Source organism: Hakea prostrata, chromosome 11 (assembly GCF_041222555.1).
Source record: "Hakea prostrata isolate BN-2017 chromosome 11, UWA_Hpros_2, whole genome shotgun sequence".
Lineage (NCBI taxonomy): Eukaryota > Viridiplantae > Streptophyta > Magnoliopsida > Proteales > Proteaceae > Hakea > Hakea prostrata.
In genome coordinates, this window is record NC_142610.1 from 7846509 (window position 1) to 7870695 (window position 24187).

General features: G+C 40.3%; 1 protein-coding gene across 1 annotated transcript; it reads right to left on the reverse strand.

Moving 5' to 3' along the window:
- Nucleotides 1–492: 492 nt before the first annotated feature.
- LOC148999875 (autophagy-related protein 11-like) lies at nucleotides 493–23862 on the reverse strand. The gene is made up of 5 exons (XM_089139510.1): nucleotides 22235–23862; nucleotides 20236–21922; nucleotides 16335–16555; nucleotides 13848–14061; nucleotides 493–1700 (listed from the first exon to the last, which is right to left on the reverse strand). The coding sequence occupies exons 1-5, from the start codon at nucleotides 23179–23181 to the stop codon at nucleotides 1299–1301; spliced, it is 3471 nt and encodes a 1156-aa protein (XP_088995636.1). The 5' UTR covers nucleotides 23182–23862; the 3' UTR covers nucleotides 493–1298.
- Nucleotides 23863–24187: the final 325 nt, after the last annotated feature.

Consider the following 24187-nt stretch of genomic DNA (forward strand, 5'->3'; position numbering starts at 1 on the left):
AAATTTTATTATAATTTTTAAATTTGTTTAAAAAAACAGATTTTATCAAATGCCCACAAGTATTGTTTCTACTTCCAGAATCAAGTTTTATCAAAATATTTCTGATGTTTCTTGAAGTGGAAACACTTAGTGAGTTATCCAAATGTGTCCATAGAGTAAGGGAAGGTGATGGTGTCGAGCTAGAGAAGCATTATCACTTACGGCTAGCGGCATGTATTTTTATTCAAACACAATTCATTGAAGCAGAGATGCTTCCTTCTGAAAACCCTTTACATGGATGCTCTATAAGCCGAAGGCAGATGAAACTACAATCCACTTCAAAGAGAACAAAATAGAACAAAACCAATAAAAGAGATGAAAATGGGAAAGTGATTACCACAAAATGTTCTTACTTGGAAAATTATAGCAGAAAAATAAGTCCTAGCAAAAAGAACAAAGGGAAAAGGGGGAGAAGGAAACGTTGGAAGATGAAAGTTGAAAATTAAAACTTGCAGGCTACCAAGTCATGGTCAGATGGAGAAAAAAAAACCTTTGAAAAGTCATCTTGGATTTGGACTTAGCTTCTTTATGTAGACTTTGAATTATTGATTGCAGAAATCCCAACCAGTTATTCAAAGTTGGGACCTGCACCTGACGAATTTATCAAGTAGAAGACAAACCAACAAGCACTCTTCAGCAGAAAAAGTTATCTTTTCTTCTTTTTCATTAGAAGTGAGTTCTCTTGTGTTGCCTGTTGTAAACAAGTGAATTGACATTCTTTTCCCTTATATAATGAAGAGAAGCCATATCCATACTTCAAAATTCAGACCTATTTGGTGCCAAAACCAAATAGGAAGGCTTTTTAGAAACAATACAATAGTTTATCACACCCATACTTTCATTAGAGGAATGATCATATAAGATCTACTCAATGGCCTCAACAACAATCTACCTTAAAACCGATTATGGCAACATTACTTGGTGGTTCCAGTGGAAGCTTAGTATAATTCAGTTCATACTATACAAAAATCATAAGCCATTGACATATAGGAAATGCAGTCAAGAATTCTTAGAAACACACCATTAGGGTTTGATTAGAATACAACGATAGCATGAAAGGCGACCATACTGAGATCAATGAATGATCAAGGGCCAATAGGATTATTTACATATACACAAGGGATTATTCATAATTTCTATTTACAGAGGGCAACATATACACAAGGGGGAAAAAGAAACTTAACAAAGGATCAATTTTTCCCCTAATTTTAAGATACGTACTCAGTTTCCTCTATCATCTCTGTCTGCCAGCAACAGAATCAAGGAGGTGAAGAATGGATCTTCTTGTCAGGTAGCATTGCTACTGTAACTATGAAATACTCGCAACCAGTAGGGAGGCTATATGGGTTTCGTGATGACACCGATCCCACAGCCAAATGGCGAGCTCCTGTATCAGAGCTCGGTTGATCAACTTGATCAATCCCGGGTTCAGTCCTAGCAGTTAGTGTCCTCACAGTTCTCCGTTCTATGTGCACTATCTGACCAACAATGTATCTTGGTTTAGTTGGGAAGTGTTCGGTAAACAAGGCAACAGATTCTGCAGACAGATAGTAGTTAGGGCAATTCCTGTTGATTGCCTCATAGTTCCCAGCAGAGTTGATGATGAAGGCGGCAATCTCATGGAGTTCGAAACGACCAAATGATATCTTCTCTTTGTTTGCCTGTGGAGGAAAATCAAGTTAGCAGATGATCACCAACAGCAGGTTGATCTCCAGAGTCTGACAAATTGGAAAAGAAAATGGCAGTTGGGCATGATGACCGAACCCAACATCCTACCAAGACTTGAGTGCTATGAAAGAACATGAATCAAATACTCTCAGCATTAACTAACAATTTTATCTTAAAAGCCAGATAGTCTATATCCAATTTCACCAAAATTTGCAGCCTGGGTCCCTCAGCAACAAACCTGATGCTCTAAGAGACCCACTCAATAGTGCAGGATTGCCAATTCATAATCTCCTATTAATGCATGTAAAGAATAGGGCTAGGCTCAATTATGATTCACTGGTCATTCATAAGAAGACTGGAAATTCAAATATGAAGATATTTTCAGCAACAACCAGAACAAGCAAGCAAAATAGAGATTCATCCAGATAAGAATAGAACTACAAAAAGAGGAAGCCCTCTTATATCCTATTGATTCTTCTGGGTATTTGGCTCTCATAATAATAAAAAAACATAACACATTAGCAAGAATACAAAATAGTGATGATGACTTCTTTCTGTTCTCCAGTCTTAGGAAAAACTGCAGTCATACAATTTTGTCAGTGACACTGCTTGGTCACTTTAAAACACCAGATCACTGAAGCACACAAGTTTGCTAGGTGAGCCATCAAGCAAAGTGTAAACAACCCAAGATCTGTAACAAGTACCAGGTAGAGAGAAGAAAGAGAGCTTGAGGGAGAAGAAAAGAGAATAATTGGAAAATAGGGTTGGGCAATAGACCGTAACAGCAAACATATATTTATAATAAACTGAAATAGACTTAAAAATAGGAAATATAGCTCAGATTTAACTCCTAACTCCTTCCCAAGTAAACCTAAAGCTAAACAGGAAACTCAATTAGAGTAGGACACCAATAACCATAGTCCCAATAAGAAAACTACTAACACTACAAGCCCAAACCAATAAGGACACCATCACAGGGGACTCTCCCTATTGAGCTACATCATATTTACTCATTATCTCTAACACAAAGAAAGCTAGATGTGCATGATGGACCATCAACTGTGGGAAGCCAGGAGGCAGCCTAAAAAGCACCAAACCTATGTGGTGATACCCATCTACCAGTGGCAAATTCAGCCAAATAATATCATCTTATAAAAGAACAACCCCCCCCCCCCCCCCCCCCCCCCCAAAAAAAAAAAAAAAAAATGATAGATACATAATTCTCAACAGGATATAGAAGCCATCGTTGTCCATTCTCAATTCAAAATTTCAAATATTTTACTCACAAGAAGTTACAAGGGAAAGAATGCAAAACATGATGGATGATAATGTCGAGGTGAACTATGAATTCAACATCATCAACCAAAATATCCTTATATGTAGTAGATAATTCTCATCTATCCACATGGCATAACCAGGTAGATCACCCACCCAAAATAATATTTTCATATATCAATTAATCATTCTGATAGGCCCTTGGGAGCTGGCCATGGGGAGGAAAATTGGCATGGGGGTTTACCATAACTGACTCAGCATGGGGAATTACCATAACTGGTCCTAATGGGGAATAAAAGGGCATGAAACATGAGGAGAGGTATGGATTATCTTTCTGGAGAGTTTTGGGCAGCCGTAGGCTGAGCAGCAGCTTCTGCTGTAGGCAGTGCTATAGGGGCTGACTGGCACCATTAAAACTAGGTTTTCATATTTCCCTAGTTTTGTAATAGTCCTTGTATTCGTAGTCGATCATTCCTGGTGCCCAATAGAAGGTTTGTGTCAAATGGCATCAGAGCACGTTGATCCAGGGGATCGTTAGAAGGCAAATGGAGGCCAAGGTCGACAAAATGCAGTCGGTTATGCGTGTGTTGTAGGGTCAGGAATTAGCAATGGGTTACAAACTGGAATCCCTACCCAGCATATGGAAAGAGAGGAGAAACACAACCAGGAGTTCGGGGAGGAAATCAAAGCTAACACACTGTGCGGGAAGACCCTCGAAGTTGATTCACCGATGCCAGAAATGACAGATGCAAGGGAAAGGAGAACACCAAAACCTTCACCTGAACTCACCAAGAAGAGAGTGCAGGGGGTCCTTCATCGTGTTGGAGAGTACTTCCAGAGGCAACCTCAAAAAATCCGGCAAATGCAGAACAACCCAATTGCAGAAGACAGAGGTGGTCTGGGAAACTCGCAGCAGCTACTGGAGCTCGAGAAGAAAGGTGATTCAAAGGGACTTTTAGGGTTGGGTGGCACAAAGAACTTAGGGTAGAAGATTGGTTACTTGGGCTGACTGCATTGGGCCAAATGAGGGACTCAACCTGATCCGTGGAAGCTGCAAAGTGGGCCATTAAAAACCTAAAGGAAATAACATGGGTCCAGCCATACCGTTAACCCAGGCCCAGCCTAGCATTACATTAAACTGCGCTCAACTCATACAACTAGACCAAGGTCCACCTCAGGGACCAGTTCAAATTGATGAATAACTAAGACCACAAGCCAGCCAACCTCAAATTCGACCGGACCATTGTCTTCTACCTCCCAACCTCACGCTGGAGTTTCTGCCATGACTGGAAGCTCTACCAGGTTTACAAACTAGGACCACCAGAGATTAGTGGCAGTGGTGAATGTGGTGGTGTTGATTCAGGAGGCGGCAAAGCTGCATCTCACAGTCAAAGGCAACCCTAGAGGGATTGTTGGCGACTGTGATTCCCCAAGGATATCACTGATCAAGGAGCCAACAGAGTAGTGATAAACCCAGGTTCTGAAAAATTGCAAATAGGTCTTGCTCCACAGGAGCGCAAGATCACGACATTATAGCATCTTTACAGAAGATTCCATTTTTGGATGAAGAAGTTGCAAGCAACTTTTTCCCATGGAAAAACAGTACGTATAGATGGTTTTAATCCACAAAGTAGCAAGAAGGACTTGGCTTTCAGTTGGACAGATGTGATGGAGAAGAACCACAAGTCATCTGCAGCAGTAGAAAAATTGGAGGATGATGGTGTTAAAGATTTTATGTTAGAGAGTAGATGAAAAGAGAAGACCAAAACAGCGAGAGGAAGAAGAAGTTTAGAGGAAAGGCTAGGAGGCCTTATCCATCGTATGGGCCTCCTATAGCCAATGTCTTTATTTATAGAGCAGTCTCGATTACAAGTAGTCAGGAAACTAAACAAAAAGCAAACTACAAAAAATGAAACTAAGATTCTCAAATCAGAGTAACCTGAGATCCTCCAACTTGCCCTATTCTACCAATAATACCCTTTGCACACTCCCCCTTAAGCTAAAGCATAGAGATTAAACATGTCCAGCTTGTTACAAACATAGTCAATATTGGCAGCCCCTAAGGACTTTGTGAGTAAATCCGCCAACAAACATACACTTCAGACCTCTAGGATCCAATTTAGATAGCCCACAACAAAGATGACGAACAAAGCAGACACTCCCAAAGACCTATGGCAATAAGGCAAACCGAGTAATAGAAGGAAACAAAGTAGAATATGGAATTTCCCTTTCAAAAAAGAAGATGGCTTACGATTAATAAGAAAACAAGGAGTCAATACTACATCAGCCCAAAAAGGTTTAGGCACCTTCATCTCAAACAACAAAGAACATGCCACTTCCATAAGACAAGGATTCTTCCTCTCCGCAACACCATTTTGTTTTTTTTTTTTTTTTTTTTGGGGGGGGGGGGGGGGGGGTAGACAGCAAAGGACTGATGAAGGATGCCATTAGAATTCATAAAGGAGGTGAAAGGGTTCAAAAAGTACTCTTCCACATTATCGCTAAGAAGAATCTTAACCATAATGCCAAACTGAGTATGAATTTCCCCAACAAGATATGAAAATATATCTTTCATAAAATAAAGCCAGGTAACTCTTGAAAAGTCATCCACAAAATTAACAAAATATCTAGAACCCAAGGTAAAAACTATAGGATACGAAACCCAGACACAAAAAAAAAACACAAGGGTGGGAAGATTGGTTCACAACCCACGGTGGATAGCTCACACAATGAAGCTTTCCAAACTGACATGACTCACACTATAACTCAGGGCTGAAAACTACTATCTAGTAATTTTAAACTTTGCATAGACGGATGACCCAAGCGGCAGTGAATCTGATGTTGTAGAGAGATGCTCTAACAGGCAACAGACGTGTTAAACAGATACAACCCCCTAGACTCACGACCCTTACCAAGTGTTGTCTTCATCGTACGACCTTGAAAGAGACAAAAGCCAGGAAAAAAAGGTGAAAGAATAATTATATTCGGTGGTAAGTTTTTGAATAGACAACAAATTAAATGAGAATTCTAGTAAATAAAGGACAAAGGATAAGGTTAGGGACGGGGTAAGATGAATAGCTCCAATTCCTTTAACTGTAGCACAGGAACCATTCGCAAGGGTGACCATAAAAGTGGAGGAACAAAAAGAAGAAAAGATACCTTGGGTGCCAGTCATGTGATCAATGGCACTAGAATCAATAATCCACAGCCTATACGCGGATAGAGGTGGGTGGTTGCTTACCTGTGTATACAAATGTAGCTATAGATGGTTGAGATTCGGCTTCCCGAAACTAGGTAAAACCAATAAAGTCATCTGTAGATATCTTCACAGTTTTATCTTCAGACCGTGGGGGTGGAGATGTGGTCTCTATAGCAGTAGCAGTGTTGGCAACAATTTGTCGTGCAATTTCCAACAAAATCTCTAAATGTGACCTGGCCAACCACAATGACGATAGCTCCTAATTGGTGTATCCGTAGACTCTCGAGAGGTGGTAGGGAGGTTTTTTCCTCTAGTAGTAGCCCCGTGACAATGAGTACTTAAAGAACTGGATCCATAGTTATTAGTGAAGGTGGCAAGTGCATATGTGTCATTAGATGTAGTATCAAGGGAGCTCTATTGGAAGGCTCGAAGAACCCAAGAGAAAATGTCCGATAAGGTGAGCACTTTGTTACCACCGAGGACCTTGAGAGATCTTATTGAATCAAAATCCTTCCAAAGTCCAACCTAGAAAACTCATCACAGCAAGTTGCTAATGCTAGTTCTGCATCTCAATAACATTAGAAAGGTTGTTCAACTCTTCATACATCATTTTAAAATGTATAAAAAAACTGGTTCAAAGGTCGGCACTGTCTATCAACTTGGTAGATTACTTGGGATAGCTCCTACATACGGGAAAGGTTGTTCTAACCAAAGTACAAAACCTTCAGATATTTCTATAGTTCCTTGCTATATCAATATGGGCAACAAGGTCCACAATATGTTTCTCCGTAGAATTCAACGTTTGTCCAAAAATACAAGCATCCACCATCTCCTAATTAGGGTCTCTAGTATCAAGTTTTTTGGTCAAATGATCATGTTGTCCTCTCCCAAGAATTACTACTCTTAACAATTTTTTCCTCCACTAATGGAAATTACTAACCACTTCAACTTTATGTTCTGTAAGCTGATAGAAGGAAGAGGATAAAACTTCAGCCATGGTGTTTTTATTTTCAGTCTTAGCTTCAGCCATCACAAAATATTTTTAAAATAATCCAACCCAAAACAACCCCAATAAAATCTACTTTGCAAGTTGGAACCAAAAATTGAACCACAAGTTGAAACAGAAGTTAAACCATCCAATATAGATAAAAAAAACAAAAATAACATAACCAAACCATAACTAGAAATCAAATCACACTTTGAACCAGAACTGAACTAAATCTTTAAATTAACCTATAACTTTAAACCAGCTGAACTGAACCACACATGAATCACTCAAATAACAAAATAGAGCAAACTCAATTAGCTCCTTAGGTTATGTAAAGTTGCAGAAACGAAAGACAGCTTCAAACTACAATCGATGCTAACTTGCATAGCTTCAAACTACAATCAATGCTAATCAAGGGTATAATGGATCAACTGATGCAACAGATCATTCAATCTTCAAGAAGTCTAGCGCTAAAATGCAGATAAGAGTTCTTAACTCTCAAAACTGAAGCTATGCAGCCATCCTTCCATCAAAACCGAAGCTTGAGAGCTTCTTTACTCCATCGATACTTCAACACACAAAGAGATGCAGCATCAGGTGCTACAGCCCCTGTAGATGAGACCAAAAATTCCTTAACTTGCAACAATGGATCTCCAAGATTATCAAGTATGTCTGTCAACCCTAATAGCTTTGAATTGAAGGTAATCTAGGGCACATGCTGGTCTGATACCATGTACTTTAGAGAGTAAACAAAAGAGAAGGACCAAAACAGCGAGAGAAAGAAGAAAAGTTTAGAGGAAAGGCTAGGAGGCCTTACCCATCATATGAGCTTCCTATAGCCAACATAGTTATTATAGAGCAGTCCATCGATTACAATTGGTACAGGAAACATAACAAAAAGGAAACTAGGATTCTCGAATCAGAGTAACCTGAGATCCTCCAACATGCCTTGTTCTACCAATAATACCCTTGGAACAAAGATGAATAGTTGGACAACCTTGAAGAAACTGATGGTAGAGTTGTTCAAACAGTTGGAAGGATTACATCTTTAGGCATACAAAAATGCTCATGAGCATGGGAATCAATATTTCAACGGTGGCATTGGACACCAATTGTGTCTTTGAGAATAGGCCTGCCACTGGGCCTCTGAGAATGTGGTTGAGTTGGCATGGCTATCCAGCAAGCATGTGAAGACCAAGCTTCTGATCTTACCTAACCTTGAGGATAAGGTCACTTTCAAAGGGGGTGGTAATGATAGGTCCCTAGTAGAAGGCCACGTGGAGGAAAGAAAGGCGTGGGGGGTTTACCAATTACCATAACTGACTCCTAGTGGGGGATTAAAAGAGTGTGAAATGTGAGGAGAGGTATGGGCATGGTGGGAGATCTCGCGAGATCTCGCAGAGATCTTGCTATTTTGACATAGCGAGACGAGATATCTCGCTATTTTGACATAGCGAGACGAGATGAGAGGCGAGATCTGCAAGATGGGAGATCTAGCCAAGATCTCGCCATATCTCGCTAAAATCTCGCCATATCTCGCCGAGATCTCGCTAAGATCTCGCTGCAACCATCAAAAATTGCTAGAAACTTGATTTTTTGTCGGAATTTGTTGGGGATTCAACTTCTAAACATCTTTAAGACATCTACAACATCAAATTATCATCATTCAAGCCTATTTCAACTAGATCTACAACAAAGGTAAGATTTTCCCCCAAATTTGAATTTTTTCAAATAGAATATTCTACAATGGGTGTGTGAGTTTAGTGTAAATATATGTTGATCCACAAGCTTTGACCTAACTTTCATGGAAACCAATTTAATGTGACAGTTAAACCTATATGTGACATACTATAGTGATGAGTTGACTTGGGAGTCATATGTGGCCACCGTTCAGAATCAATTGATGCAGAATGCTGAGTGATACTCTTGCTTGTCTTGTAATCTTATTACTCACGTACTCTTGTGATTGTGAACTTATGGATTATGATTTATGACTTACTAAAAGTCTAAAACTTCTTATGGTTGTAAAATTTTGAAGCCATTAAGTTCTTTGATAGTTTGATGTGTAATGTATTTAATACTTTATAGTTGATAACATGAATTACTTGATATCTCTACATTTCGGTTTTACACATAGGGTTGACTTAGAAGACGTAGTTAGGGTTATTTTCTCACAATTCTAAGGCCACCAATGTGTTCAAAAGGCCTTAAATAGACTAAATACCAAATTTCAGCCCAACCGGGGCCCTAAAACCCACCGAGATGGGTCACCGAGATTATGCCAAAATTTTGGTAGATCTCGACCGAGATCTAGCCATCTTGGTCGAGATCTCTCTATTTTGGAGTGGCGAGATCTCGCTCGAGAGCGAGATCTCCCACCATGGGTATGGGTTATCTTTGTGGAGAGTTCTGGAGCAGCCGTAGGCTGAGGCAGCTTCTGCTATAGGCAGTGCTGCAGGGGGCATTTTGTGAACACAAGGACCCCCCAGCCAAAAGCTCAAGTGGGCCCCCCAGGATGGCCCAAGAAACCACCCTGAGCTGGCTGAACCCCCTATTGGTGGTATTTTGGACATTTTAACCCTTAATTTATTTCTTAATTTATTTTTAGTAATCTCCAGAATTTTCGTGGAGCCCAGATTGTTAAGTTGAGTGAGGTTTGGATTTGTTGAAAGAGTCCAATTTGATTTTAAATTTGTTTCTAGTTTAAGATAAGATTCCTTATCTTATTTGTTCGGAGGTTTGGATAAGAGTCCAGTTCAATATGTTATGGGATCTTATTAGTAAGGAGAACCCAGTTGAAGTTAGAGCCTGTTATTTTAAGTTATAAATAGTCTCCTCCTGCATTGTTATTTTCAGTCTTGGATGAAATAATGAATTGATTGTTTGAGGATCAGGGTGCTTTCACGTTCTTCTTTATCTTCTACAATTCAGCAGCTCTCAAGAGATCATCAAGCATCCAAGCAACCATTCCAGCAAGCATTCCCAATCTCCAAGTACTGCAGCCTTCCCACCCTTCCCCCGCTCTTGCACAAACCCTGAAGCCTCCCTATCCACTGTAGCATCCCAGCCCCCTCCCCTCTTGTTTGACCTAGGAACCCCCCCTCCTCTCGCATACATCTTCTGTCCCTTCCCCTTCAACTACGGAAGACCCTAACCTTCCCCCTTAGCATTTGTGGCTCCTCCCTTTCCCCCTCTTCCTCACAGCAGCCTTATCCCTATATCCATTAGGATTCCCTCATTCCCAGCCCCTTTCAATTCCCTTCCACTCTAATTAGTCATATAAATCCCTAGGAGCCATCCCTACTGTTATTTTCTTCCAAGCAACCCTATAACCCTAACCTATCATCTTCAACCTTAGAATTCTGCAGAAATTTTAATTTTCCAGAAATCCGATTTTTGTTAAAGTCTGATCAATTGGAACTCCATCTAGTTGAAAGACAGCAATAGAGTCATTTGGGACAGCAGAACCAGCAAAGAAACCCTTCTCCCACCCAAGCCGAAACCCTAGTTTGACTGTAGACTTCAAATTTCAAATCTGAAATTCTGTTTGCAATAGAATTCAAATCTGGTAGTCATTCTCAGCAGGCCTAAAACCACCCTAGAAACCCTAAACCCTTCCCCCTTTTGCTGGAATTTCCTGGGCAAACCCTAAGTCTAGGGATATTACTAGATTACCCTTTAATCCTAGACCTAGTTTACATGAGGGTGATTGTCACCATTGTAACCAGGTTATCTTCCATATTTCCCTTGTTTTGCAATAGTTCTCACATTCGTTGTTGATTGTTCCCCCTGCTAATAAGAGGGTTCTCACCACATTCCAACTAGGTGAAAAGAGTTTTGCTCCACCAGCAATCACCATACTTAGTGTTCCTCAAATTCCTACAACTTGCAACATAATATTCATCACTGGCACATATCTTGGTGCTCATTGCCAATAGCTGCCATCAATCTTCGCATTCTTGTAACCTATTTGTTAGTAACCATCAGTTTGCTTCAGTCTATCATTACTCATCCCACATCTTAGCACCTAAATTATATCAATTTTTTATTTTGCATATGGTGCTTTATTTGATGTCATATTGAAAGAAAGACCCCCTATATAAAGCAAATGCCCAGGCAAGAATAAAAACAAACTTGCAGTTAACAGACGATCATACATGAGGCAACAAATATATCAACAATCAAAAACTAGTAAAATGAAGCTTAGACTGAGAAGAAAATTCCTCTTTGGGCAGTTAGCAGCATCAGTCAGACTTATGACCTATTTTGGGAAGGTCACCAAGATTAATAAAATAACAGGCAACATGTGACAATGATAAAACCCTTCTAATATCTTAGAAAATCAATACTAAAATGCAAGAATTAACAAGATAGACTCTGGTTTCTATGGTGCAGTTCACCCCCACACCCATTGGTGTCCCTCAGCCTACGGCTGCCCAAGAACTCTCATAAAACATTCGATGCCCTCTCTACTCAATTCTCCCTCTATTTATTATCCCTCAACTAACCCTAATACTCTCTCCTCCTCCACATGGCCTCATCCTAGGGTCCTAACAACTACCGGCCTCTCGAAAATCACCTTGTCCTTAAGATGATGGAAAATTTGAGGTGGAGTCGTTAGATGTGTGCCAGCCATCTCAGTAACATTCTCCAAGATTGAGAAACAGAACCATTCCAAGGATGCAAATGACCATTGGTGTGCAGTTTTCGATGTGAAGCATTCTCCACTACCGCTGCCAAGGAAAATTCAGAGATGCAGCACTTTGGTCCCTCTCGAGCACTATACCAAAGACCAGAGACGAGTAGATGGGAGCCTAGGAGGTGCAACGCTGCCATTACGAAGATGTGGTTGCAGCGAAGACCTAGAAGCGATGCTTCAGAATGTATAGCCGTCCCTACAAATATTGATGGTGTTGGGAGAGGAACCCCAAAGATCTTGTTCCTATGCAGTAGAGCCCCTAAAAAGATCGGTGAGACAACTAACAATCCCAACGCAATTTTTGCAGCAACTCCTCCCTGTCGGTCTCGATGGTGAGAGGTTGAAGATGACGGTTTACTGTGTTGTTTCTGTCGAACCGCAGGGTTGGTGAGTATTTGGTTCGAATTGGTCTCCTGGTTTGGCTTTGGACCACCCAAAACATTCGGGCTCAAGTTAATGTTGAGGAGGTTTGGGTTTAGGGTAAACCAAATGGGCCAGGCCCAATATAGGAACTGGTTTTGGTTTAAATGGGTGTATGTAAACCCATTGGTTGGAAAAGATTGCTGGGCATAGGATAAACTAAATGGGCTGGGATTACGATTAATAGAGTGGACCATGTCCATAGTAGTGCTTTGAAATCGGTGAAGCCTAACCACTTAAAACGATGGGCTAAGAAAAATGGACTAACGCAATAGGATGGGCTTGGGTTTAATGGAATAGGTTGGGCCCAAGGAGGTTTCTTTGGGAAACAAGTGGCCCAATCTCTAAATTTGGTTCGTTTGGGCCCTACGTGGGAGGATAAGCGTACCCAAGTTGGGCCCAATTTAGAAGAACCTAGATTTTGAAGGGGTGAAACCAACCCAAAACCTAGTCTGGGGTGAACCAAACCAACCCTAAAAACCCTCCAACCCCGCCATCGTCTTCTCCCATTTCTGCGAGCAGAGTTTGTCGCCGCCGCCTGCTGGTTTCCGCCAAGCGTTTCTGTCCGTCTTCCACTCCACAACACCGACAAGACTCCTTCCATCGTCATCGCCCCCATCCACGGAGGCTTCACCGGAGCCCGCGCCATCCAATCAATTTCCCCTCTGTACCAGCGTGGCTCCATCATCGCTCCAATTCCAGCGACTTTGACTTCTTCTTCCTTTGTTGTAGAAGACTCTATCAAAGCTTCTTTGCAACAAATCCAGCTATTTTGAATGCTAGGAGGAATACGAATAGTGCCAATCAAGCCGACTTGAGTACAGGAGGATTCGCTGATGTCAATCTTCTCGTTCGACTCCAAAATTTCAGCTGCAAGTATTCTTGGATCTACTTGTGAATGATTCTCTGGTTTCATGAGTTCTTTAATCCATCTAATCTTGCCTTCACCGAAGTCGAGTTTTAGAGCCTCTTTGAACATTGTCCAGTTGAATTCCGGCCATTGTTTTTGATAAATCCAATCAAGTGCATCTCCATCCACATGCTTGAGAGCTATTCCGAGCCAATATTCATGCTTAATTTGTGTTGTGTACAAAACTGCTCGATTTCTGTTAACCACTCATGCGCCTTTCCATCACCAGAAAACAGTGACAAAGCCATTACCTCCTGGGATCGTGAACGCTCTGATGCCAGTTGATAAAACCCTTGTAATATATTAGAAAATCAATACTAAAATGCAAGAATTAACAAGATAAACTCTGGTTTCTATGGTGCCAGTCACCACCACACCCATAGGTGTCCCTCAGCCTATGGCTGCCCAAGAACTCTCATAAAACATTCAATGCCCTCTCTACTCAATTCTCCCTCTATTTATTATCCCTCAACTAACCCTAATACTCTCTCTCCTCCACATGGCCTCATCCTAGGGTCCTAACAAACAGGTTAAGGAGCTTAAGTCCACCGTATGTTGCCTTTTTCTTTTCCTACACTACCAGAGGAAGAGGAAGAAAAAGAAGAAGAAGAAGATGACAAAACCACCTTAAATAATTTGGATAACTGACCTGCTTCTCAAGTTGATGCTTTGCATACAAGCTTTTAACCAGTTCTTTCTTCTCTTCCAGCTCCTTCATAAGGTGCTCGTATGCAGCTCCAGCCCTTGAGCAGCTGTCCAACAGATCTGCACGGTGTCGAGACAGAAAACCCACTTTGTCTGCAAGGACCCGAATACATGTTCGGAACTCCGCAGCAAAATCATCTTCGATATCATTGACAGGACTGAAAATAGAACGATCATAACACCATTAAAAATCTGAGAAAATACACCTCAAGCAAAAACATTAAAAATATGTCAGACAAATAGACAAAATAATGCAGACCAATTTAAGGTTAAATGAAATTAAAACAAGACTGAAAAAAATCAGACCACAGTGAAAACAAAATTGACAAAGATCATACTAGAACAAGTTCTGTGTAATGAATAAAAGAGGTCATATTTGTTTAAAAGAATTTTGGCAGGGTGGATGTTTGAATTTCTCTTGTAACCAATCAAACAGGCCCTGGTTGTTTAAAAGGATTTTGGCGGGTGGGATAGATGTAGAAATTTTCCCATCTAATAAAAAATTAGGTAATTTGGTTATGTCGGGGTGGAAACTGAGTCAACAGCTTTTGCTAGTCAGATTATAGTGTTGGCCCATGTGGCCTATGGTTTCTCTCTAAACACCCAATTGTAAAGTCCTTTAGATTTTTTGGGAGTTGGCTGAAATCCAGGGAAAGTCATTGGTGCTTGCATGACCTCTCTGCAACCACATCATTGCTCCAACCCATGAAACCACAGCCACCTTCATCCAGCAAGTAATTCATTACATAAATGAACTAAGTGAGTAAAATAAAAAGGATAGAGATTACAGAAGCAACCCATCCCTGCTTCTCAGCTACAGAATTGGAGTCTTGCAATCCTTCAGCGCCATGGCCAAGCAATTTAAGTTTCTAGCTACCCTATGACCATGCCACTCAAACCTCACCCCACTTTCTGCCATCATTAGTTCCTCAACCTCATAGGCATATCCAGACAAGCTCTGTACTTTCTCATGCTCGCCAGGCACAATGTGAATCTCTTAACTATAGTACACTCATTCTGTGTCTCTAATTTCATTATGACTCCCCCAATTCTCAAATACATCATGATCAAATCCAACAACCTTGAATCCTCCATCATCATCCCCTTCTCATCCACCATCTCTAATCTCTGCAACAACACTAGTGACACAACCGACTCCAAATTGGACGTTGAACTCTCAGGCGGCATAGCAACCAAAAAGATGCTCCCTCTCTACCCCTCTGATCTCTCTTGTTTCAGTCTATATAACATTTCCTCCAGCATATGCAATAGCGAGACTAGAATTTGGATTGAAAGGTTGCAGTGAACTAAAGTTTTCCATTGTTTTTCCTCAAGGTTCAAAAACAAGTTTCCTTTTGGTGTTTCGACCTGACCAAGACAACAGAAATACCCACAATTTGGCATTTTTTCTCCCACATTTCAGTGAGACATTTCATAGGCTCTAGGCCAAATTAAGGCCTGAAACTTCCTGGGAACCATATAATTGGTTATATTAGAACATTTAAATGATCATATTGCAAAACTAGTTACCTAAATTGGCGTTTTGTATTCAGACCCTTGATTGACAGTAGATGGTTGAATCCTCATGTATTACACATTTAAAGATTGCTTAACAACTAAAGGATACAAATAAAAATTAATTTAAAGCTTCAAACAAGTACCAAAATGATTCATTATTGCCGAAGATTCATAATAATTAAGAATATAATTTTCAATGAAATTACATTAATACCCTCCTAAAGTCCTAAAGAAACATTGGTTTAGTGCTGAGTAACTAATAATGACAACAACATAGTCTAGGATCAGTCCCACTAAAAGTCCAATGGAGCCCACTTGCATTCTTCTCCGAGTACCCTATCCTAGGATATGGATCACCAAACTATAAACTATAAAGAAACCCACTTCTCTATTGTGACACAAATCATGCAATGCAGCTGGTAGCATCTATGCTGCTTGGATTGTGTAGGAGAAGTTGTCCCCAAAAAATGATGTCCCTTTGAGTGGAAATCACACTCAATACCAAATTTTGCAAGATTTCAAACCAAAGTACCTAAATTTCTGAAAGTTCAAGATTTTGAACCAAAGTTTACATTTCGTTTCGATTGGACCAAAATATTCAAAATATTAAAAATCTCGGAGATACTTCGTCGAGTTTTCAAAACACGGATCTCATTTCCTCTCCTTTACCCCCCCAACAAGTGGGTCCCATCCATTTAACAATCCCACCCAATTGTCACCACTAAATAAATGGGACTGTGAGGAATAACAACACTCCGATAATCCAAGTTGATGTGCGCATGGGCGAATCCACCATGCAAGATAAAATACCCCAAATACATATTAGAAGCAGCCATACTTAAGCTACGGAAAATTTAAGCTTCATATATTGAAATGTGGAGCTCTACGGAAGCGCTTTGGGTAAATTACTTACTTGGCCAATGAAAGAGCCAAAGCACGCAAGGAATCAGCAAAGATACCCACCCCACCAGCTGTAGTAATGCAACTTCGCAATCTCTCAAAAAGGCTTCGCATTTTCACAGCAGAAGCCCGCAGTGCACTATATTCTGAGGCTCTTCTATCAGCAGCACAAAGATGAGTTTGGGTTTCCTCTCTAGCTTCATGCAGGCAATTCTCCAAGTGAGCACAATTCATCTGTTGGCAGGACAACCACATCAGAATATTTAAAGTGTGAATGATGGCAGTAAATCGAACAAGAAAACCAGAAAGTGCCTGTGTAGTAACAGTAATACCAGTCATAGTTCTTCAAATGCTTAAGACGAAACACAGCAATATAACAGATTGTTAGACAGGCATAAAAATTTAATATGACAATAAATAACTCCAGCAGGAGTGTATCAGTTTTAAAACAGGACAATTAATTAGTTGCGTAGTTTCTATATGTTCTTCTCAGTCATACGTTAGGGGAACAGATCCCCACAGAGGTGCTCTTACAGGCACCAGACATGCATGAAAGAAGTTTGACACCAGAAGTCTTGTTGATCAACACTGAAGACACCAAATAATGCTGTTAATTGCTTAAAAAAACCACTTCTATCATACAAGTCAACCGATTGTTTTGCTAAAGTAGACTAAACATTATATCCTAGTAATAAATACACAGTTTTCTGCCTTCCTCTGGAAAGGGTGTGAAGCATCACACTTCATCCACCCAATCAGTTTGATGATCATCTATCGCCCAATCTTTGAAGGTGGCCTTGGAATTCGCCGGATCTCGGATGTTAATTTGGCTTGTCTTCTCAAGCTTATCTTGAAAATTGCTTCAAAGCAAGACTCCATCTGGGTTAACTAAGTCTACTCTTTCCTTCTCCGGTCAAATTCCTTCTGGACGGTCCCCATGCTCTCCAACCCTTCTTGGATCTGGAGGAAAATTCTTTTGTTGCGACCTCGTGCTCTCTTCGCTATCTCTACCTCAGTCTACACCATAGTTGTCATGGCGATGAGGCGATGCGAGGCGGTTTAGGCTAGTTGAGGCAATGAGTCGATGAGGCGCCCTCCGAGGCGCTTTTGAGGCGGTTGGGGCATTTTAAGTGAAAATTTTAGTGTACATCTCATTCACTCCAATTCATTATAAATCTATCATATCTTATATGATAAAAAAACTAATATCAGCCTACCTCAAGTCATCCAACATACTACAAACCACACATAGTAGGTCCTAAATAAAAAGTCGCGGGAAGAAAGGAAGAGAAGAAGTCATCTGTCGCGCGGCTTGCCAGAGTGTCATCGTGGGGATGGAAAAGAAGAAGAGAGGAAGAGAGAAAGAGATTAGGGATTAGAGAGAGAGTGAGAGTGTGAGACTCGAGTCAAGAACTTATTCTCTTTCGATTTTGTTTGTTTTTTTTTATTTTTTATTTTAACATTTGATCACATGTAGCGTCATTATAAATATGCATATAGGTTCAAACAATAGATACTTTACAATTGGAATCTAATAAGTAATTCAATATATGCCTTCGATTTGGCATCTTTCATTTGATTTAAAAAAGAAAAAAAGCTGACGCCTTGGGGTATAAGGCGTCCGAGGCTCTTGAGACGATACCTAGGCAATGCCTCATACCCCAAGGTGGTCGCCTTATTGCCTGAAAATGAGGCAACCCCAATTTGAGGCGCTCCGAAGGTGCTCGGACGTCTAGGCGACACCTTAACAACTATGGTCTACACTGGCTCCTCTACATCCTTTTGTCTTGACCTGTGGCACCCGATAGGCATTCTCTTTTCCCTTTTTGGCCCCCGCATAGTTTATGATACCCGCATCCCCAAAACCACCCCCTTGTCCGCCTTCATTTCCAATGGTTCTTGGACCCCCATCCTCCCCATTCTCACATAGGTTTGGGATTCCCTTCCCACCCTTTCTAGCTCTCCCCGTGACATTACCATTTAGCTTCCATCCCCTACCAAAACCTTCTCCACCTCTTCTGCCTGGAACCTCCTCCGTGCCCATAACCCTAAACCCTTGGCCTCCCCTGGTTCGGTTTAAAGGCTACATTCTTCTGCACTCCCTTACCCTTTGGAGGGGCCTTAACCTTGCCCTTCCCACCCAATCCTTTCTTATTGGCCGCGATATCCCTGTTAACCCAAACTGCATCCTTTGTTGGAATGGTTTGAAAGACCTTGATCCCCTTTTATTTTCTTGCTCTTTTTCCAGATCTATTTGGGAAGAAGCCCTATCCTATATTTGGTCCCGTTCGAGGCGATCCTTTGGTTTTGCTAGTGATTGGTCTTGAATTCTAAACTTTCAAGGTTCTTCCATTTGTGATCGAGTTGGTAAGCTCGTGTTTTGTGCCACTATCCATCATCTATGGTGGAAGCGTAATCTTCAGAGATGGACTTCTAAATCCCGCTCTAAATATATGATTTGGAATACCATCTATTTTGATGTTTCTTTTAGACTTATAGCTTTTCCCCACCCCTTGATTGATGATACCCCAAGGAATAGGCTAATTGTTGTCTCTTGGGGCCTTAACCCTTCTTTCCAGTCTTCCTCCTAAAGACTGTCTTTATTTGTTCCTCTTTCATTAATTTATTATTTATTCATCCCAAAAAAAAAAGTAAACAGTTACCAAACAAAATTCAAATCGAAATAGAAAAATGTGAAAACAAGAAAAGAAAGCTGAACATAAATCATCCAAGTTCCAACACCCCAGCATGTTTGTGCCCCCAAACTATACCAACTTAGGAACATAATATAAATGCCATTTTTGAGTATCAGCTGATTGCTGAACACTAATCTCACTCACCCATTGAAACAGGAAAAGGCAGAGGTTAATCTACATTCGAGTTTTCCTAGATGAGAAGTTCTTTTTCCAAGATAGCCTTCAACATACTTCGGGTTGATGCACCTTTGAGTGCCAGGACCAAGACTTAGTGACTAGTGACTACCTAAATTGGTCATCAAAGAGACAAAGACAACAAACTAAAACTATTTAATAATTGGTAGGCTGTATATCAGCCTTTAATCAGTTTTGGTGATCAGTCATCAACCAATAAGCCAAGCCATCCTTTGTCTATATTTTGGCAAAATGTATTAAGCTGGATTAGTTATTCCTTAATCAGTCTTTCATTGGTCTCAATCGGACTTCCAATTGGCACATAATTAGTTAATCCATCGTCTTGATCAGACTGGACTGAGACGGCAACACCAAACAATAAAAAAAGAGAATATATCCTCACATCAAAGCTGGACTGCTTAAGAAAAGAGTCAGTTCATTTTGTTTTATTTGGTGATCTCTCTAGGGTCTGTCTGCACAGCTCTGAAAATGTCACCCCTACCAACTTGCAACTTTTAATTCTCTTTTTACACAAACAAGCTAAAATTAAAGGCGGACATAGATTCCCTGCCCAAGTCATGAGGGAACAAAGATGCATTAAGGGCCAAATTCTGTCAAAGTTGACTAAAGGAAGAAACTATTGGAATATTCCTGGGTACTGGTTGAAAAAAAAATCACCAGAATTCCCAAGCACAAAGGTATCAGGTGAGAAACTGGAGAGCCCTGTGATGAATAATATACCCTACATAAATAATTAGTTATAGGTTTTCATCAAATATCGAGAACTAATACACAGTAGAATATAAATAGAAGGAAATAGCACATAAACTTTTTCTCAAAAACAATGTTAAAATTATCTATAAAAATATTTAATTACATTTCCTCCAATCAAAAGAGGTCTAAGTCCATCACCCTGTGAACTTGTGAAAGCTTAGTTTATGGAGAAACATTCTCAACCTTAGAAGCATGATTTATCCTTGTGTAATATTTAAGAGAACAACCAAATCACAAGAAAAAAAGAAAGCATTAGCTAATCCTAAGTACCTGAGATTCATTCAACAGCTTGCAGCTGATTTCCAGTTCTCTCTTCAGATTGTCCAACTCATCAAGAGCAGCTTTGAGCTTGATATCACTCTCACTGTACTGATTTGACTTGTCAGCTAGAGCTTTCTGCAGCTTCAATACAACATCACCCCATAAGTTGGATGCTGAATCTTGCTTGAGGGCAACTCGACAAGGCAACATGTTCAGAGGTTCCAATGCAGTTTCAGCAGTGGAACTGGTTGATAGTTGCAAATGCAACTGTCCCACCAACTTCTTTTGTCCTGGTTTCTCACCTCCTTCATGCCTATCTTGATGTGGCTCCACCATTGAAGAATCCAGCTGATGATTTAGTAAACCTGAAGAATCAGCCATATTTTCATTCACAACTTCTCGTAATTTGCTTGATTTCTGTTGAAACTGCTCCAGTTTGGAATCCAAAGATGCTGAAGTGCAAGAAAGCTCATCCATAGGTACAGTAGAGATATAAGGCAGGTGGGATTCTCCATCCCCTGATATTTCTGATTTGCAGTCATCAACCTTCAAAGATAAATGGCCAAACTCAGAGAAATTCTTTCCACTTGAGAGTTTCTGCCTTTGCATATACTGATCAGACAATCTCTGCTCCAGCTCTTGAATGCGTTTCTCATAAGACAAGCATTGCATCTGCTTCATTTTAAGCATTGACTGAATATGTTTGCTGTGCTCATCCTTCAGATGCAATGCTTCTCTTGTCTTCTTCGCTGCATTCTTCAGTATGCTGTTCAGCTTACTGTCATCTAGTGACTCGTATTCAATTTCAGGACGAAGCGTACAAATCAGCGCAATTGCTGAAGCAAGTTCAGCTTTCAGTCTCGCATTTTCAACTTCAAGTTTGCTCGTTCCAACAACTTCCACTGACTCACAGCCCTCAAGGTTGTCCTCGTAGTCGTATTTCTCAGGTGATTCTGTGGTATTTCTTTCAGCTTCAGCAAATATAGAACTATCATTTGACTTTGACATGGATGCTTCTGGGGTTTCATGCTTGTCTCCCTTAAAAAGGATATGAACCAAATACTCAGGAGCATAATGGTCAACATCAGCAATATCAATATCAAGTAAACTAGTATCAAATTGAGCTATATTGATATCACACTGATTTGGACTATCAAATAATCCCATTGATGCTAATATATCCCGAGGAATGAAGGCATCCTGTGCTTTTAAAAATTCCTCTCTTATTCTAATCTCAGCCTCCCTCTTCATTGCGAGTCTTTCTGCGAATTCTCCAGCCTTGCCCATGTAAAGCTTCATTGAAGCCTTCCTCCTCACTACTTCCGCAAGGCATGCCCTGTATGCAGGCCCGATCCCACGAAGCAATTTTAGCTCTTCAAAATGATCATCCTGACGTGCCATTGCTTCTTTAAAAGCAGGATACTGTTGACGGATATCTCTGATCATAAATTGAACATAAGCTACCTTTTGCATGCAGTTATGCACGAAAAGGTTCATATTGTTCTTTTTATATATGCAGAACTCGAGAAGCTTTGAAATAGAATGATTGCAAGCCTGCATTTTGGGCAGGTGGTGCTTGTCATGTACATCATACCTCGGACCAACAGCTGAAACTGCATCATGAGGACGGAGGGAAGCAGATGATTGGCAGCTCAGACAATCATCAACTACTTTCTTGACAGTGTCAACATCTTTACTGGATAACAGCAGAAAAACAATTTAATGCAGGGAAGGTTTTTTTTAAATAAATAAATAAAAGAAAAGAAATTGTTCTGATTGGTGTAACAGTATCAGTTTGGATGAAGAGCATAAGATTACAGCAAGGCCTATCTCTAAGATATCTAAGACAGAACTGACTATTAAAGACATGGTTTTATCAACCTACGTAAGTTGGACAAACACGTTGTTCTAGTACAACCCACTGCTGATAAACCACCAACCAAACAAGATACACAATTAGCTAAAAGAAGCCAAAACCAGGTTTTAGGAAGGGAGGGAGGTTACCAACCTCAAAGATTGCATTATACTCTTCTGCTCATTTAGATATCGTTGGTGGTCTTTTATTGCCAACTCCAAATCCCTTATTGCAGATGAAGCCTTACTAGAGTAAAGATCCTCAACCCGCCGCTTCAGTTCATCGAACATTTGCTTTAATTGATTAACCTTAGCCTCAAACTGTAGGTGTGAGGTGTTACAATTCTCAACCCACTTCCTTAAATTCTCCTCCTTCACAAAATCTAGCAAGCACTTCCGAGTTTCTGTCTGCAGTGATGGATAAAGCTTGCAAGATCTCAATCTCTCTATATCGCTCTCAAAATTTGCTAAAAGGTCCGAATGGTATCTATGCTGCTGGGAGTAACACTTCATGAATTCCATATACATTTGGGTTATCACCCGATAGTAGTGATTCATGCTTGCCTTGGCAGTCTCCACAGCCCTCTCTTGCACCATCTGTTCCCTCAAAAGCCTCTCACAATTCCTATACTTCGATTGTGCGCAGTTGAATACAGCACGCCCACGGTGAAAATGGTATCTAAACTGACGCTCATATGAAGGCAGTGCCTTAAGCGCAGGATCAGTAGCATCATCCAGAGGGTGTAGATCACTATTAGGAGAAGGCATTGGAGGTTCAATAACTTCAGGGATATCGATTCCCTCTGGCGAAGGTGGCGGCGAATCAGAAAACATTCGAGCTCGATTGTAGACAAAGACTTCACGGCCGTCACAAGGGAGCTTGTACACTGACAAAGGTCGTTGAGTTTCAAGTTTCATCTCTTGGCACAGGAGAATTTGATCATTGAATTGAATCCCAGAAACTGACTCTACGGATCGCTGAATCGCTTCAACAGGTGTGCATTCATTACAGACAAGATCAATAGTATGGCCATTCTCTGCAATTTGAACCAATAGCTTCCTTCCTGGTACAAACTCCATATTAACGTTCGAACTCATCATATCTCTAAAACAATTCACTGCAAAAACAGATACAACCCAATTTGCAGACAAAGAAAACAACCCGAATTGATAAAATTTCCAATTTTGCTCGCTTATCTCTGAACCTAATCCAGAAAAGTCTTAAAATCTTGAATTTTCACCAAGGAAACACAACCACCTTAAAATAAAAACCTACTAGTTACAAGCCCATGAGCGTAGAACCCTAATTCCACCATAACCCACTAAACATATCATCAAAAAAACCCTAATTCTACTCCCACCACCCTCGCTTCCCTTACTTACACCGCACATAGACTGCTACTTCTCTAAAACACCCACTACAGAAGAAACCCAGAAACAGAATCACGTAGAAGGAAGGGAACTCAGCAAGTAAAGCCCCGTAACAGACTGTGGCCAGCCGATTCGAAACCCAGAAATCTCTACTCAAAATATTTCAAAAGGAGAACACTTGAACGGTCCGCGAAGATAATCAACGAAATCTAAGAAAACATAATCAACTACGTCCGAAAATTGATCAACTAGAGTGCCCTGGAACGAGACATCAACCAGGAATCTTCACTGGTTCTTAATGGAATTTAATAACATTTTAGTTAACCATCAGAGAATCTTCTGCTGCAGGACCAGGCCGCACCAGAAGAGCCCTCCACAAGAAGCTCGGGAAGCAGCAGACACAGAGATAAAGTTTCGTTCATTTTGCTTCATATATCTATTATTATTATTATTATTTTTTTTTTTTTTGGTAACCTCATATATCTATTATTGAATCCTCTATCCTTTTGGTTATTCATCCATGGAGTATACTTAATTACAATAATGGATAAAAATAAAAAAATTCTTGTTACCCGCGAAAAAGCTAAAGGATTAAACTGAAATTTTGACCTATACAATTTTATTTTTTTGGGTAGACCCATTTTTTTTTAAATTATTTATTTATTTATTTATTTAAGTCTTGATACAATGATGTTTGCCGACAAGCTGACGAGTATACTGTTATGTTTACAAAATG